Raw genomic sequence first — 15516 nt, forward strand, 5'->3', positions numbered from 1 at the left:
TGCAGAAATTGTGTCCATGATTCATAATCATATATTCTTCACCGTAATTTAGTTAGAAAATTAGTTGGTGGATGACCGAACCGAATGTAAGTATTGGGTATTAAAGCTCTTTGTTCAGGTGATTATCAGTTATAATAAGAACATACAGCCTACTAAACACTGGACTTTACAAAAGAAAATCAGAGACTAACTCTGTTCAGTCAGTGTTGTTGTAATACGAGATCTAAATTACGTACCGGTGTAAGGGTTTACAGACATACACAGTATTGTTTACACTAGAAGCTTTCATATATATTACTGAGGACTGCTTGATACATGTAAGGGAGGGGAGTGCGACTTTTGGGAAAGCTGCTAAAGCTATGGTCTTGGTTATGAGTTATCTATAGAATAAAGCCTTTTAATGTTGTGTGACTCTAAAACTATCCTGTCTGAAGTCTGGTTCTTGTTCAGGTATTCTACCCCTTTCACCGGTACCGGGGTACGCTATACGGTATACGGTACCGTACTATAAAAACTATAACTCGAGTATATGGCGGAGTCATGATACACAGGTCACAGTCACAATCGCATCACTGATCTCAGGCATCATTCACAGGATCGGATTCGGAGGCTATATAATGCATGGCAGTACCGGTGCATTCAGTTTTGATGCACACATCCAATGCGGTATCGGTAATCACAACTTACGCAAGTTTGTGGTAGATCTACAGCAAATTTCAGGCCTGGGTTGACTTTAGTTTAGCATTTGTTGGTATAGTGAAGTATTGTATTACCGGACACTATCATATTTCCGGACGCGCATATTACTGCGTACGAAAGACTTCCGCAGTTCAATTTCCATGACGAAAACCTCTCGTTTAAACTTTGAGTCATTGCCTTTGAAAGAGGGGAGAGTTCCAACTCGAAGAAGCTTATCAAAGAAAGTAAACACAAGTAGCCCCTTGTGGGCAACAGTTAACCGCATCAATGAAACCCATTTAATAGGTTGGATAGTCTTGTACTCAGACATTTGTTGGCGCAATTTATAGTCGTTCATCTCTCTCCCCCTCTCTCTTTGCTCCTGCCTGTATCACTTTGTCATGGTCATCTCTCCCTCTCTCCTCCTCTCTCCCTCTTTCTTCTATACTCTTATGCTTGATATCATCATTCATTGATTCTTTTTATCTTCTTTATCTACTTCTCCCTCTGCTTCTTCTTCCCTTCTGCCTCATCCTCCTTCCTCATTCTCCTAGCTGTTTCACTATCTACTCCAATTTCCATCTGTGCAATTAATAATGAGTGCATACTCACTCTTTAATATCTATTGCGATCTAATTTTTCATACTTTAAGAAATATTATTAGGAGTATTATCATTGCCACGCTTAACCTCATAATTCCATCATTGAATTTATAGTTTTGAAGTGATTCACACCCCTCTCATTTACATAAGAAACCAAAAATACACTTATAGAACAGTAGCCTGGTCTATGAATTAGACTAGTCAATGATAACGAGTTTGCTGTCTTTCAGATTGAAACACTGACTTCCGAGTTCCCGAAGACTGTCTACATGGGAAACTCGGAAGTCAATGTTTCAATTTAAACGAGGAAAATGCGTCCGTTCGATATGAACACATGAAGAGCGTTGACAGCACGCTCAGCAGAGAGACACTGAATATAACATATCTTGGCTTATACTCGGTCCTTTTCAGAAATTCAAAGTTATATCTGGGGTAGCTATCAATTTAAGAAGTCTTATTTATAAAATGAAGATGAAATAACTAACAAGAAAACGAATCATGATGTCCAGAAATTCAAGCTAGTCAGATTAATCTGCACTTGCGGTAACCGGGGTAAAACTAAAAACCACAGCCAAGGTCAGTGATGGGCGATGACTATTGTGTAAACAACATATTTTGGCTACTCCCTTCGCAATGCAAGTTGATCATGTCTGTGTTTAGAGGATTCTTGAGTAATATTTCATCTATTTCCAATCAAATTTTCATGCTTTAAAGCTTATTCTGGGATACAAATTCTTGTTAACAACTTTTCCATTGTAATATTAAAAAGAGACAACTTTTGTGACAGGAGAGTATCATTCAACTATGCAGCTTAGTAGGAATTCAGTAGTTGTATATTCTGTGGTTATCAAGCCCTTTATGCCCTTATCACACCCGAGGGCATTCTGTGGTCTGGGGGACAGATAAGTTTTCTTGGGGTGCTGCAGAGAAGTCAATGTTTCAATTCCGAGTTTGCCAGGGCTAACTCGGAGAGATTTAAACAGGAGATTTTCGTAATGACAGATCAATTCAAAGAACAAGTTTGCAAAAACAAGGCGAAAAATCCAACTTTTACCTTATTTTTCTCTAAAATGACAGAAAATGCTTAAAATAACATATAACATAGTTTTGCATTAGCAATTGATCCCAATTGATCTATTTTCTGATGGCAATACGGACCTAATTTCGGGCCTGATTCGCTGAATTTCAATCTCGTCCGCTCCATCGATCAGATCGTCGACGGCTAGTTCTCAAGGTATGTACCCCGGCCGTCCGTGCGCGAGGTAGATAGAAAGCCGTCAACGATCGTCTGCGCATCGATAGAACTTGACTGAGGGTCACGATATGAACGAGCATTAATACTGGAAAGTGCCATATCGAACACGCAATAAAAAAAATAAAATAAAATAAGTTAGCAAATTAGCACCAATTTATTACAAAGATCTGCTCAAAATCGATATAAGAAAGCAAACAAAAACTTAGAATTTACTCATGAGATGATATATCATGAAAAAAATCACACCAACTCTTTCTTACATCATTATAATCAAGAATATTTTTACCCGTCCGTCGCGCGTCCGGAATTATGATGTAATTTGTCACGCACGAAAATAATTGTTTTTCGCGGAGGGGTATGCGGCAAGTGCGGTGCAAAGAAAACGGTTGGAAAATATAAAATAATTTCATCATATTCATAATTTTCAGAATATTTGGAATAGCAAGGTATAATTTTTCTTCATTGTATTTCCTCTAGTTGTCATTTTTAAAGCACTGAAATAAAGGTGTCCGGCAATAGGATACACTGCCATACACTAACCTTGCATATATTTTATGGGTGATTCTGGAAATCATGAAAATGGACCTCACTGCTCACTGGCGGGTTATAAATATTTTAATTTTTAAGTCTACGACAATATTTAAGGTCTACTCAGTATTACATGTATGTTAAACCCCATCAAGATTTATTAATATCTTGTAGATCTATTCAAAATTCTGGCACATGTTTTGCTGCCCTGTTTCTCAAACTAATTCTTGGCTAGAATCCAAATTGAATGATTTTTTTATTAATGTATAATATGACCTCCAAATAGAGTGCTTTTGTTTAACTTAATTTTTATCATTTTTTTTTACAATGAATGGTCCATTATTAACAGATTAAGAGAATTCCCCCTTTTTTCTAGAAAACTGAAAGGGGATCAATGACAACGCCAGGGCTCCACACTAACACTTTTTTTACTGGTCCAACCTATTCATGTCGGACCAGAAGATACCCAGTTTTTCAAATTTTTACTGGTCTGTACTTAAATTTATTGGTCCCCCAAACTTGATAAAAACATTAAAAATTATGCTGTTGTTTATTGATGTTTTATTCCCCCTCAAAGTCAAATACAAATAAACAGTACACACTACATAATTCATGAGAGCAATTTCTCAATTTTGGAGAGCCATTTTTATAATTTACAAAAGAGGAGAAAAGATCCTTTGTAAATTGTATCAGTTTGATATATTTTTACTGGTCATGTGGGACCAGTAAATCTGGGTATTTCTGAAAAGGTACTGGCCCAACAGCACTATTTACTGGTCTGGGACCGTCAGACTAGTGCCAGTGTCGTGCGCTGGACAACGCAACCTGCTAAAACAAACCATACAAAATATAAATAAACTTTACCAGATAAGTGAATTCTGATTGAACAGAGCTTCTTTAATAATTGACAATATTTTTTATGGTAATCTTTTTTTTCAAAGATTCATTTTATTTTCAACTCCTGGTCAATATCATATATATGAATCTTCAATATGTATACTGTTTATAGCATTTCACGTTGTTTGATGCAGTGGGGATACCAGCTTCTGTAAAAGCTTTGTAACAGAGAGGAGAGTACTTAAATGTTGAAGATGTTTACTGTACAAACGATCATCTGCCAACTCATCAACCGAGCAAGGCCTTCACCCTCTGGTAGGATTTGAGAAATTTTTTTTTTACTGTAATTAATAATCTTATTTCAAATATGTTTGTAAAATAAGTATTCACTTTAAATTAAACTTTGTCCACTGAAGAACTTTTATTAAGGACTGACTATACCAATTCATAATTGTGAAAGTTCCATGCTTAAGTCATAATTTACGGTAGTTATTCTACCTTCAGTTTATTTTTTGTAAAAAAAAATGACAATGTCAGATTGTTTTCAACAAAAGTAATTTCTTTTATCAGAATAATTCAGTGAAACAACTATTCAAAATTCTTAACTGCTTTATGAAGTGACAATCTGATATTGACATTTATATGTGAATGGCCATTATATTTTACTTGAATATCCCCATAGCACGGCTATCTACAAGTGGGGACAACATTATCACAACACTGACTGATGGAGGACACATGATAGAAATGGTACGATCCATCGTGCCTCCATTAGATTATACCAAGCACAAAGGACAAGATGGGCGTATAGCGACAATAGGAGGTTGTCAAGAGTACACCGGTGCACCATACTTTGCTGCTATATCTGCATTCCGTGTTGTAAGTATATTGACAGTGATGAACCAATTGTGATATGCTGTACATGTATAGGCCTATAGTAATACATACATTAAGTACGGTACCGGTATTACGATGATTCTCTATTGAAAAATTTTTACAATGTTTTTAGAATTGTATTCATGGTTCAGAGATGGAAATGTATGTACTGGATAATTACTGAACTACGCTTAGGCAAAGATACTACAAGGGGAAGATTGGACAGTACATACTAGTAGACCGCGTAATGAAACGCTTGGGAAGAGCGCCCCACAGCGTTGAGTAAGTAACGACCTTTTTTGACCTTTGCATATTGCGAGATGGTTGTGTACAAAACATATGAGAGAAATGGTGAAGGGTTGAAGGATAGACTATTTTTACATTTCAAATTTTTTTCTTCAATTTTTCCCCCTATACATTTGAGATGAATATATTTCAGATGATAAAATGTGGAAATATTTTCACGAACCACCCATGAGCCCTCTCCAAACTCCACTCTCTCATTTTCCCCATATGTTTTATACACAGTCGCGTGCCAATATGCGAAGGTTTACTTAATACTCAACGCTGTTGGGCGCCCTTCCCTATAAGCATTTATAGAGCGTTTCAAAAAATGGCCGAAGTGTCCGATCTTCCCCTTGTAGTATCTTTGGCTTAGGCAAAAGAAGGGCTGATACTGCAGAGTAGCCCTGCAAAGGGAAGAGATATTATGAGCATTAGTAATCGATTGTTACCTTTTTTTGCTATAGATGTTAATAATACTCATTTTGCACCTATTCTCATATTTTTTCTTGCATTATAATCCTTATTTATGTATAGGGCTGTGATCTCTCCCATGTCTTCTGTACTATTGGTGCTGGTACAGTTATCAAGTCCTACAGTCCTGAACTCATTGTTCATCCATGTCTGTAAGTTATGATACACAGGCATCTGAGCAAGGGGCTCATTTGTAAAATGAATTCTTATGTTGTGTTCTATTTATGCTTATTGCTTGGAAGTTTAGATTATCAAAATGCAGCTAACATTTATCAGTTGGTGGGGGAGCCTGGGAGGGAGAGGTTGTTTTTAGTGATTCTTTTGTAAAATGTGCCTTATTCTTGAAAAAATGACAGCTTTTTGTCACCATGTAGAATATCCCCTTCTCAAATTGTCTTTTGACAGACCAAATCAATAGTTGTTTGACTAAAAGTGAGTGTACATTTTCCAAGAAGAGAAGTAGACAAAATATGTGAAGAGAACAGTTCTTAATTTAGCAAAACTAAAAAGGATGCAATCATACATTAAGAATGTACTACCATACTATTTTTATTAAAAGTAAAAAGCATTTTTGTGAGTCTGGTGTATATTTGAAGAAAATATAAACAAAACTTGAAACTCACTGCAAAATAACATGGTTGTAGATTTGTGCAACTATGCGTAAGATACTGTTTGGGATTTTTTTTTAGTCCAATAGCTTTGAATTTATCCATGCTGACCATGATGTAATTGCAAAGTGGCATGAACTCTGTTGATCCTTGACCTTTTACAGAGACGCCACAGATGGTGTGGAAGAAGTTAAGAAGTGGTTACCCAGGATGCATTCCATTGTTATTGGTCCAGGACTCGGAAGGGACCAGAAACTGCTAGACCAAGTCAAGGTAAGTCATGTACAACACTTAAAGTTGAATTAAGAAGACGATTCAAAATATTGAGATATTTACATTAATATCAACCTTACAACCCACCAAACACTAAGAGGTGATTCAACCCCCCATTTTCTTTTTTCAAAATAGTGAATTTGAACGATTTATCCCTACTCATTTTCCTCGAGTTCGCTCCTGCAATGCCTACCGAGACGGGTGTTCTTTGACTGTGACGTTCCTGGGGGTATCGTAGTAAACAAGGCAGTGCTGTTTTGTGTACTATGCACGTACGCCTTCATATTTACTTTTGTGTCAAAACTTCATTTTATCGCTATTGATTTTATGTGAACGATGTTGAAAGGAAGTAATAATTATCATAAGACATATTGTCAATAATATGACCCTACATTGTTAAAACTGTTCTTCTTTGTAGCAATTTTAGACGATTTTAATGCCTTGTTTTCGTTCCGGACTGTGTCCGTGGCGAAACGATTGAATAAACTGCAGTTGAAGTTGTATTTCGAGCCGGAGAACTTGCAAAAAGGAAATGATTAAAATTATATTTATGGCCATACTATTATTCCAAATATGTAAATTCCCTCATAATGATACCATAGACCCTAAAGGAATAATTTCAAGACGAATAATATGAAATTTGACCAAGATCTTCTCACCAGTCGATAACGTAGCAGACGTGTTATCATGATATATTTATCCGCGTGTGACGCGGCTCTTGCAAAAAACACAGTTGGTTGCGGAATTGCTTTGTGCCGACCGGCCACCCGCTCCGGCGCAGCTAGCTGTCGAGCTGCCGGACCGCATACCTTTCATGCTGTCTTGAACTCACTTGCGAATTGCATTTGTATGTTTGACGGTGACCTCTAGCGTAATTAAATATACATGTAGAAAACAACTCGGGAGGCCGAGAATAGTAAGTTGATTCAAGATTGTTCTGTGGAATGAGCCATGAGTGGAAATGATCCACAGGATATAAAAATGGAGTCAAAGACAAAAGGAAAGAAGAAAAAGACGTCAGGGGATTGCTGCATGGTCATGAACTGCGGTTCGACCATAGAGATATATATGGGGATGGTCTGGGGGTCGACATACCAGAACACTTCCCCACTATACAGTGCAGTACACTCAATGCCTGGGTGTACTTGAGTGTATTGTATATAGGCATGCAGCGCGCGCAGAGCTGAGCTAGCCGCCGGAATTACTTTCCAGCTACTCACTTGATGGAACATCGTGATAAAATAAATGAGAAATAGTGAAAATATCATTCAATAACTCACTGTTTTCAATCTTTCATCATGATTTAAGAGTTCATGATAGTTATTCATACTGTTCTTTATACAGGTAAAGTAAAGATTTGTACATCTGATTCCTATTTGTTTGATTTGAGTTGCTTTGACAAAAAATTGTAAAATCATCTTTCACTCTCTGCATAGCATTTCTGTATTACACCCAGGCACCTCTTACACTTAATTCCCTCCGGTGACGTCACACTCAGAGTGATTTTTCTGTACACTCGTCTCTCGGGCTCTGACAGGTGGTTAATTTCATAGACTTTCAAAGCAAAATATCGAGAGGGCAGAAGATTTTTGTGATATGCTATTTGTTTGAACAACTGATATATACTTTATATTATGTGTGGAAACCATATTTATGGAAACTCACCCCCTTCTTAATTCAACTTTAATCCAGGATTGATGAAGCAGAGAGAGAGAGAGGGGGGGGGATGGAAAAGGTGAGGAAGTGGTTACCAGGATGCATTCTGTTATTGGTCTGGTCTCGGTTGGGAAAAGAAGCCATCGGACAAGTCAAGATATGTCTTGTACAACGCTTCATCCTCAATTGATGAAGAGGAGAGAGAGGGGGGGTGGAAGAGAGTGGAAGAATCTGGTTACCTCAGGTGCATTCTGTTATTGGTCTTGGTCTCGGTAGGGCCAGAAGCTGCTAGACCAAGTCAAGGTATTCCTGTACAACTCTTCATCCTCAATTGATGAAGAGGAGAGAGAGAGAGAGGGAGGGGGAGATAGTGGAAGAATCTGGTTACCTCAGGTGCATTCTGTTATTGGTCCTGGTCTCGGTAGGGACCAGAAGCTGCTAGACCAAGTCAAGGTATTCCTGTACAACGCTTCATCCTCAATTGATGAAGAAGAAAGAGAGGGGGGTATGGGTGGTAGAAGAGAGTCAAAGAATCTAATCTGGTTACCTCAGGTGCATTCTGTTATTGCTTCTGGTCTCGTTAGGGACCAGAAGGTACTTGACAAATCAAAATATGTCTTGTGCAGCACTTGATCATCTAGTACTGATAAAGTAGAGACAGGAGGTGCATCCTTATTCTTTATATGACCAAGTCATATTTAATTAGTAAGTGGAGACAATCTTTATCAGGGAAAATGAAACTAACATGTTATTCTCAGACAATGAAATTAATATGGTAGATCACAGGATTAAAGTTGTTTCACTTTTTCTTTTCTTCTGCAAAATTTGTGATTACTGTGGTAATGTACACCATTTACCTTACAAGCATCATGTGTGTTGTGTGTATATAACTTCATACATGTGGCAATATTGCTTTAATAGAACAGAATATTAATGCATGACAACGATGTTTAGAAAATGTATTAAAATTTCATGTAGAATCTGATGTTGAACAGAATTTTAGCAAGTTAATTTCTCTGTAAATCATTTTGGAAAGAAAATTCTGAATTATCCTAAAAGCTAAATTATTCATATGTCTTTTGTTGTTCATACCAGAGTGTGATAGCTGAAGCCAAAGAATTGGAACTGCCTCTTGTTTTTGATGCAGTAAGTACAATTTGGAATTGAATTCTGTGAATCTAAATAAATGAATAAGTTGATTAATAAATAATAAATAAGTAGAAGTAAACAAATATAAATGTTTGGCTACTGCATGCAGTTATTTGTAACTTTTCTCTTCAATTTGCTTGGAAAAATAAAACTATTTTATCCATTATCTGTAATTATCTCTAATTTTTGTATCATTATTTTACCTTCATGTATGATATGTTTATTGTTTGATGTAAACTTCTATTGGTATTCCAGGTGAGATATGTACTACTATAGGCTACCATGTAATGATCATTTGCATGACGTAATATACAAATGATGCATGCACATAAGTTCATTAGGCGATCTATCCTCAAGTGAGTTGAGGCTGTGTTCAATCCATTGCACAAAGCCGTTAGGCTGAGTAAATAAAAAAATGCATGGTCGCCGTGCAATGGAAAATAAAATTTGCATGCAGCACAAAATGGATCAAATATTGAATGGCTTTCAACCAATCAAATTACAAGAATCTTTGTATGAGTTGTATAATAAATGATAGTAATCATGGTAAAGGTCTCATGTACCCAAGCTAGTACTTGGAGATTAAATAAACAGAGCTGGAATAGTAAAGTATGAACAACAGACTCAAAATATTAAGTTCATTTTGAATTTCACAATAATTTAATGCACATTATTATCCATCCCATCAATTTTCATTCTGCCTTTTTAGGATGGAGTATTTCTGTTAACACAATCACCAGACTTGATCAGAGACTACAGACAAGCTATCCTAACACCCAACCAGGTGGAATTCAAACATCTCTTCAAGAGTGTGGTAAGTTTGGAAATTTTGTTACCAATAACTTGTTTATATCAAGTATGGATGAATATGTTCATGCTATAGGCTTAACATCATTATTCATTGCAAGCTGGGTTATGGAAGATTAACCAAAAGACTTGAACTTCTTGAATGCCATTTCAAGAGGGGGGGGGGGGGGGGGAGTTCAGCTTAAAGACATATTTGACAGAACTTTAGTACTCTTACCTCAAATATTCAGTCCTATGGTGCAGTTAGAAAAAGTGAAAGAATATAGCATGACACCTGCCATATTTGTGACAGTGTATGAGTGGCAGTTGGTATTTCTATTGGTCATGTCTATTGTCATGGATCGATCACGGTATATTTCTTGGTCTTGTGACTGTATCATATAATTTACTCCTTTCGAAGCTGGTCTTTAGATTTTGTGATTAACTGATACGAATGAAACATTATCTTAACATTGTTACAGGTTGGGACTGACGTCAACCCAACTGAACCTCAAGCTGATGTAATGGAATTCATTGAGTAGATTGTTAGGTCATGTGATTTGAATGAATCATGTGACACTATCATGTATCTGATATTGATGAAATATTATCTTAATATGCTTCAGGTTGGATCTGATGTCAACCCAACTGAACCTCAAGCTGATGTGATGGAATTGAGTAGATCATTAGGTCATGTTACCGTGTGCAGGAAAGGGGAGAATGATATCATTTCAGATGGTCACAATGGTAAGTACAAGTTAATGTGCCATACCTTAATGTGAGCCACTTTACTTACCTATATACCTATATTTCTTTATGATCATTTAGTTGATAATGTTGTAATGTGAAATTGGCTACTCCTATTGGGTTGTATCAGGCTATTTAAATTTGCTGTAGTTTGGTGAACAATGGCTATTGTTCAAAGTGTATTCAGGTATGCATTTAAGCATCCCTGGATATACTTGGCTGGGTTGATCTCTTGACCAATCAAGAGTCAGTTGGGGGTAGCAATAATGTACCCCCAATAGGTATAGGAGGCTTTCTTTTCAAGCCAGCTAGAGCACAAATTTGGTGGGAAGAGGGCAGAAGAGATTGAGCTTTGAAGAAGAAGGTTGTCTTCCCCGTGTCAGTTTGAGTCAAAGTACAACTCAACCTCACTAAAGAGGATGTTTGCATCTACACTTTAGGCCTAATTACCAGAGTAGAGTAACCTAGAGATATTGAGAGTAGTGGACGCGAGGCTGTTTTCCGTAGAATAAAATACCTGAACTACTGCAAACCAGTCTGAGCTTGGCTTTCTTTCAATAATATCCTAGTATTAATTTTATATTGCACAGTATATATCATCGTATGGGTAATAATGCAATTTGCGTAATGAAACATACAAATTTTGTTGATGATAGCTCTTGAAGATAAGTAAATGTGCAAATTCTCAAAGCATTTATGATTCTTTATATTCATAGTTAGGGTATCCTGTGTGGTAGATAAAGTAGCAGTACAGTAGCGTGCCTAGGATTTTCCACAGGGGGGGGGGCAAAATCGTCCGCAAAAAAGAAGGGTCTTCAACAACAAATAAAGGATTTCATACAAGAAAAAAATTGACAAGCAAGAAAAAATAAAAGGTCCTCAACAGGTTATAAAAGACATTTCGCACCAGAAAAAAAAATTGACAAGCCCCCACCCCCCCCCAAAAAAAGTCTTCAATTTCAAAGGAGGGTGGCCATTGGCTCATCAGGGATTAGTTGTGACTCGTCATAGATCAAGGGGGGGGGCAGGGATACGTCGCTTTCATGGGTTGCGACTTGTCAGGGGTCTGCCCCCCCCATAGGTACGCTAGTCGTGTAAAGTAGCCCCAAGCTGTTGAAGACATTTTACCAAAGACACAAGGTGTGTTCATATTTTGGGCATTTCATGATTCTCTATCCGCCTAGTTCTGGTATGCTGTAGTGAAGGTAGCCCAAGGAGATGTGGCTGGCAGGGAGATTGTCTACAGGGGACAATGGGTGTGTTCACATTCTGGGCTCACCACACTTTCAAATGATTCTGATAGCATTTCATTCTACATTCACATAGTTCTGGTATGCTGTGGCGAAGGGAGCCCACGAAGGTGTGGCGGGCAAGGAGATATTCTATCAGGGACTTTGGGTGTGTTCTCATTCTGGGCTCATCAAGCTTGTCTACATAGGGCAAACATCCAGAAGTAAGTTCATTCTTTTTTTGAAATGTGTATCACACAAGTTTATGAGTTGTAAGGTTTTTCTTTTCTGTGATCTTGTTTATCTTGTCTGCCCCATGTTTCAAATCTTGCTTTATCAAGAACATCTCTTTTTATATCTTAAAGGACAAGTCCACCCCAACAAAAACTTGATTTGAATAAAAAGAGAAAAATTCAACAAGCAAAACACTGAAAATTTCATCAAAATCGGATTTAAAATAAGAAAGTTATGGCATTTTAAAAGGTTCGCTTTTTTTCAACAAAATAATTATGTGAACGAGCCAGTTACATCCAATAATTCAAACAATAAAAAACAAAAGAAATAATGAGTGAGTGAAGTCATAGTCTCTCTCATATGGATGTAACTGGCTCGTAATAAGCGAAACTTTGAAATGTCATAACTTTCTTATTTTACGTCCGATTTTGATGAAATTTTCAGCATTGTGCTTTTCTGATTTTTCTCTATTGATTTAAATCAACATTTTCCTGAGATGGACTTGACCTTTAAGTTTAGTTCTTTTCACTTTCTCTTCCATTCCTCCTTCCTTATTGCTCTAGTTCTTTCACTTTCCTCTCTTTGAAAGTAAATTGTATTTTCTTAAATCATTATTTGTATGGATTTCCATGCACAATTCCTATTCATCACTAGACTGCTTTTAGTAAATGTGTCATATGCATATGTATTTTTATACTATATACTCATCATATGATTTTTGGCTTCCTCAAAGTGAGATCAATGATTTGTTTAGACCCTTCTGGGGCCCGTTGCAGAAAGAGTTGCAATCAAACGCAACTCTAAAAATCATGCGTAACTTGATTTTCAACCAATCAACAGTGCGCATTTTGGACTTGCGATTGATTTTTGGACTTGCGATTGATTTTTGGACTTGCGGTTGATTTTTGGACTTGCGGTTAACCGCAACTCTTTCTGCAACAGACCCCTGATCTGACTAAATTCCAGACGTGATGTATAAGAATGATTTATTGCTCAAAATGTCATGTGTAATTCTATGAAGTCATTGCACGAATCGCTTGGTATCGCATCAGAATTCCCCCCCCCCCCCCCCCCCCCCCCCCCCCCCCCGTTTTTAGACTGCTACACAAAAATTTCCTTTGTGTAACAATTTTTTTTTTACACAAGATTGTACCGAACATAGATGAAAGCTTTTCTCTAGCAACCAGAAATGCTTATTAAATTTGAAAATTAAAATTATTCCCTGCATTGGTAATTTTTATCTTAGAGCAGCCAGAAAGTAACTTCTTTGCCAAAGTTCATTTGTATTTTCTTTTCCACATTTGGAAGATAATCTGTATACTTTGTCATTTGATCCTTTCAGTGAATACCTGAAGATATTTGGCCCTACCCTGTGTGCAGCATATGGTGCATGCCTGTTGACTAAAAGATGTTCTAGTAGAGCCTTTGAGAAGCATGGAAGAGGAATGACTACGACAGAGATGCTACCAGAAATACAACCAGTCTTTGCTGCTCTGTTTGAGACTTCAGAATGAAGTATGATAGGTCTTACAGAGGTAAATATCTTCGTTTTTGGAAGAATTACAGATGTAGATGCAATTGTGAACCTGATTGATTTGTCAACAGTCTTTACTTTTTTAAAATATGTTTAATGTATTGATGTTTTAAACATTAAGAATTTATAGGTAATAGCTAGCATTCTTGATCATCGCATTTTGGTCAACCATCTTCCCTCTCTTTTATTTTATTCTGTCTTTATCATTCTTCCATGTCCTATCTTTCATTTTCACTTTGAGTGGAGTACTTATCAATATCCAAAATACAAAAAAAAAAAAAACATAGCACAGAATGACACCTGCACATTGATTTTCAAAATAATATATGTTTTTAATAAATATATTTTCTTTCATTTTCATTGCCATTATCGATTTATCTAATATCCCAACGTAATATAGCATTGCTAGGGTGTTTCATTAATGTATCTCATAAATTCAAAATGCTCAGAAAAAGCTGTATATTAGAAATATGGCAATAGGCAATGATGGCAACCTCTTATTGTCTGAAAAATGAACTCCTTTGAACCTGATACCGGCCTACCAGTGAACGCACACGGTCTACCGGCCTACAGCCATGTGACTTCAAAAACATGGATTCTAAATTATGTCAGGTGATCTTTTAAAATGACGTCATCTTTCTAGTACATGTAGGAATATTTAATTGATAACTTTTCTGCGGTTTCTCCTGTCGTATGTGCAGTAATACGCGGCGAGTCACATGCTTACTTTGGGGAAGAAATTGATGTATCTGACTTTGGTGAAAACAGTGATTTTGAGCCCAAAACAGACAAAAAAGTAGATTTTTACCTTCTCGCAGACTAGGTCTACAAGAAGGTAAACGACTTCAGCCGGCTGGGTCTGGGTACTAGTGGGGGAGATGCTGTTGGGTCTCAAATCATGGGATTTTGTCAATGTGGTCGATACGTGCAAATAATTTAGGGTTCAAAGGGTTAAGCAAAAGAAGGTTCCTGCTTATGTGCCATAACTCTGAAATAAAACTTTTCCAGAGCTATCTTTTAAGTTTCAAATTGAGAAATGAGGTTTGAATATTCCAGCAACATTAAAGGTCAAGTCCACCTCAGAAAAATATTGATTTGAATCAATAGAGAAAAATCGGACAAGCACAATGCTGAAGATTTCATCAAAATCGGATGTAAAATAAGAAAGTTATGACATTTCAAAGTTTCGCTTGTTTTTAACAAAATAGTTATATGAACGAGCCAGTTACATCCAAATGAGAGTCGATGATGTCACTCACTATTTCTTTTGTTTTTTATTGTTTGAATTATACAATATTTCAATTTTTACGAATTTGATGATTAGGACCTCCTTGCCTGAAGCACAAAATGTTAAAATAATGGAATTCCATGTGTTCAGGGAGGAATGAATATTCATTTCACATGACAATGACGAGAAAATCAAAATATTTCGTATTTCAAACAATAAAAAACAAAAGAAATAGTGAGTGACATCATCAACTCTCTCATTTGGATGTAACTGGCTCGTTCATATTACTGTTTTGTTAAAAATAAGCGAAACTTTAAAATGTCACATTTTCTAATTAATATTTTACATCCGATTTTGATGAAATTTTTAGTGGTATGCTTGCTGAATTTTTCTCTCTTCATTCAAATCAAGTTTTTGTTGGGGTGGACTTGTCCTTTAAACAAAATAAAGTAACCTGTTGGATATATTCAAAAGAAATTTGAGATTTCAAAGCAAATGTATGTTGAGAATTATTTATCACAAAATTGAAATTCTAAACTC

At 36.6% G+C, this 15516-nt stretch overlaps 1 protein-coding gene across 2 annotated transcripts in view; it reads left to right on the top strand.

The window, feature by feature from the left end:
• Positions 1–15516, top strand: part of LOC121413376 (ATP-dependent (S)-NAD(P)H-hydrate dehydratase-like) — a 16978-nt gene continuing 1462 nt past the window's right edge. The window contains exons 1-10 of one of the 2 annotated variants that reach the window (XM_041606170.1): positions 1–86; positions 4095–4215; positions 4583–4779; positions 5596–5684; positions 6305–6413; positions 9165–9215; positions 9928–10032; positions 10631–10751; positions 12078–12204; positions 13557–13749. In XM_041606170.1, the coding sequence (XP_041462104.1) occupies positions 4146–4215; positions 4583–4779; positions 5596–5684; positions 6305–6413; positions 9165–9215; positions 9928–10032; positions 10631–10751; positions 12078–12204; positions 13557–13728 (1041 nt within the window). In that variant the 5' untranslated portion in view covers positions 1–86; positions 4095–4145 and the 3' untranslated portion in view covers positions 13729–13749. The other variant, XM_041606177.1, reaches the window with a different exon arrangement.

The sequence above is a fragment of the Lytechinus variegatus genome, chromosome 1 (genome assembly GCF_018143015.1).
Source record: "Lytechinus variegatus isolate NC3 chromosome 1, Lvar_3.0, whole genome shotgun sequence".
NCBI classification, from domain to species: Eukaryota; Metazoa; Echinodermata; class Echinoidea; order Temnopleuroida; family Toxopneustidae; genus Lytechinus; species Lytechinus variegatus.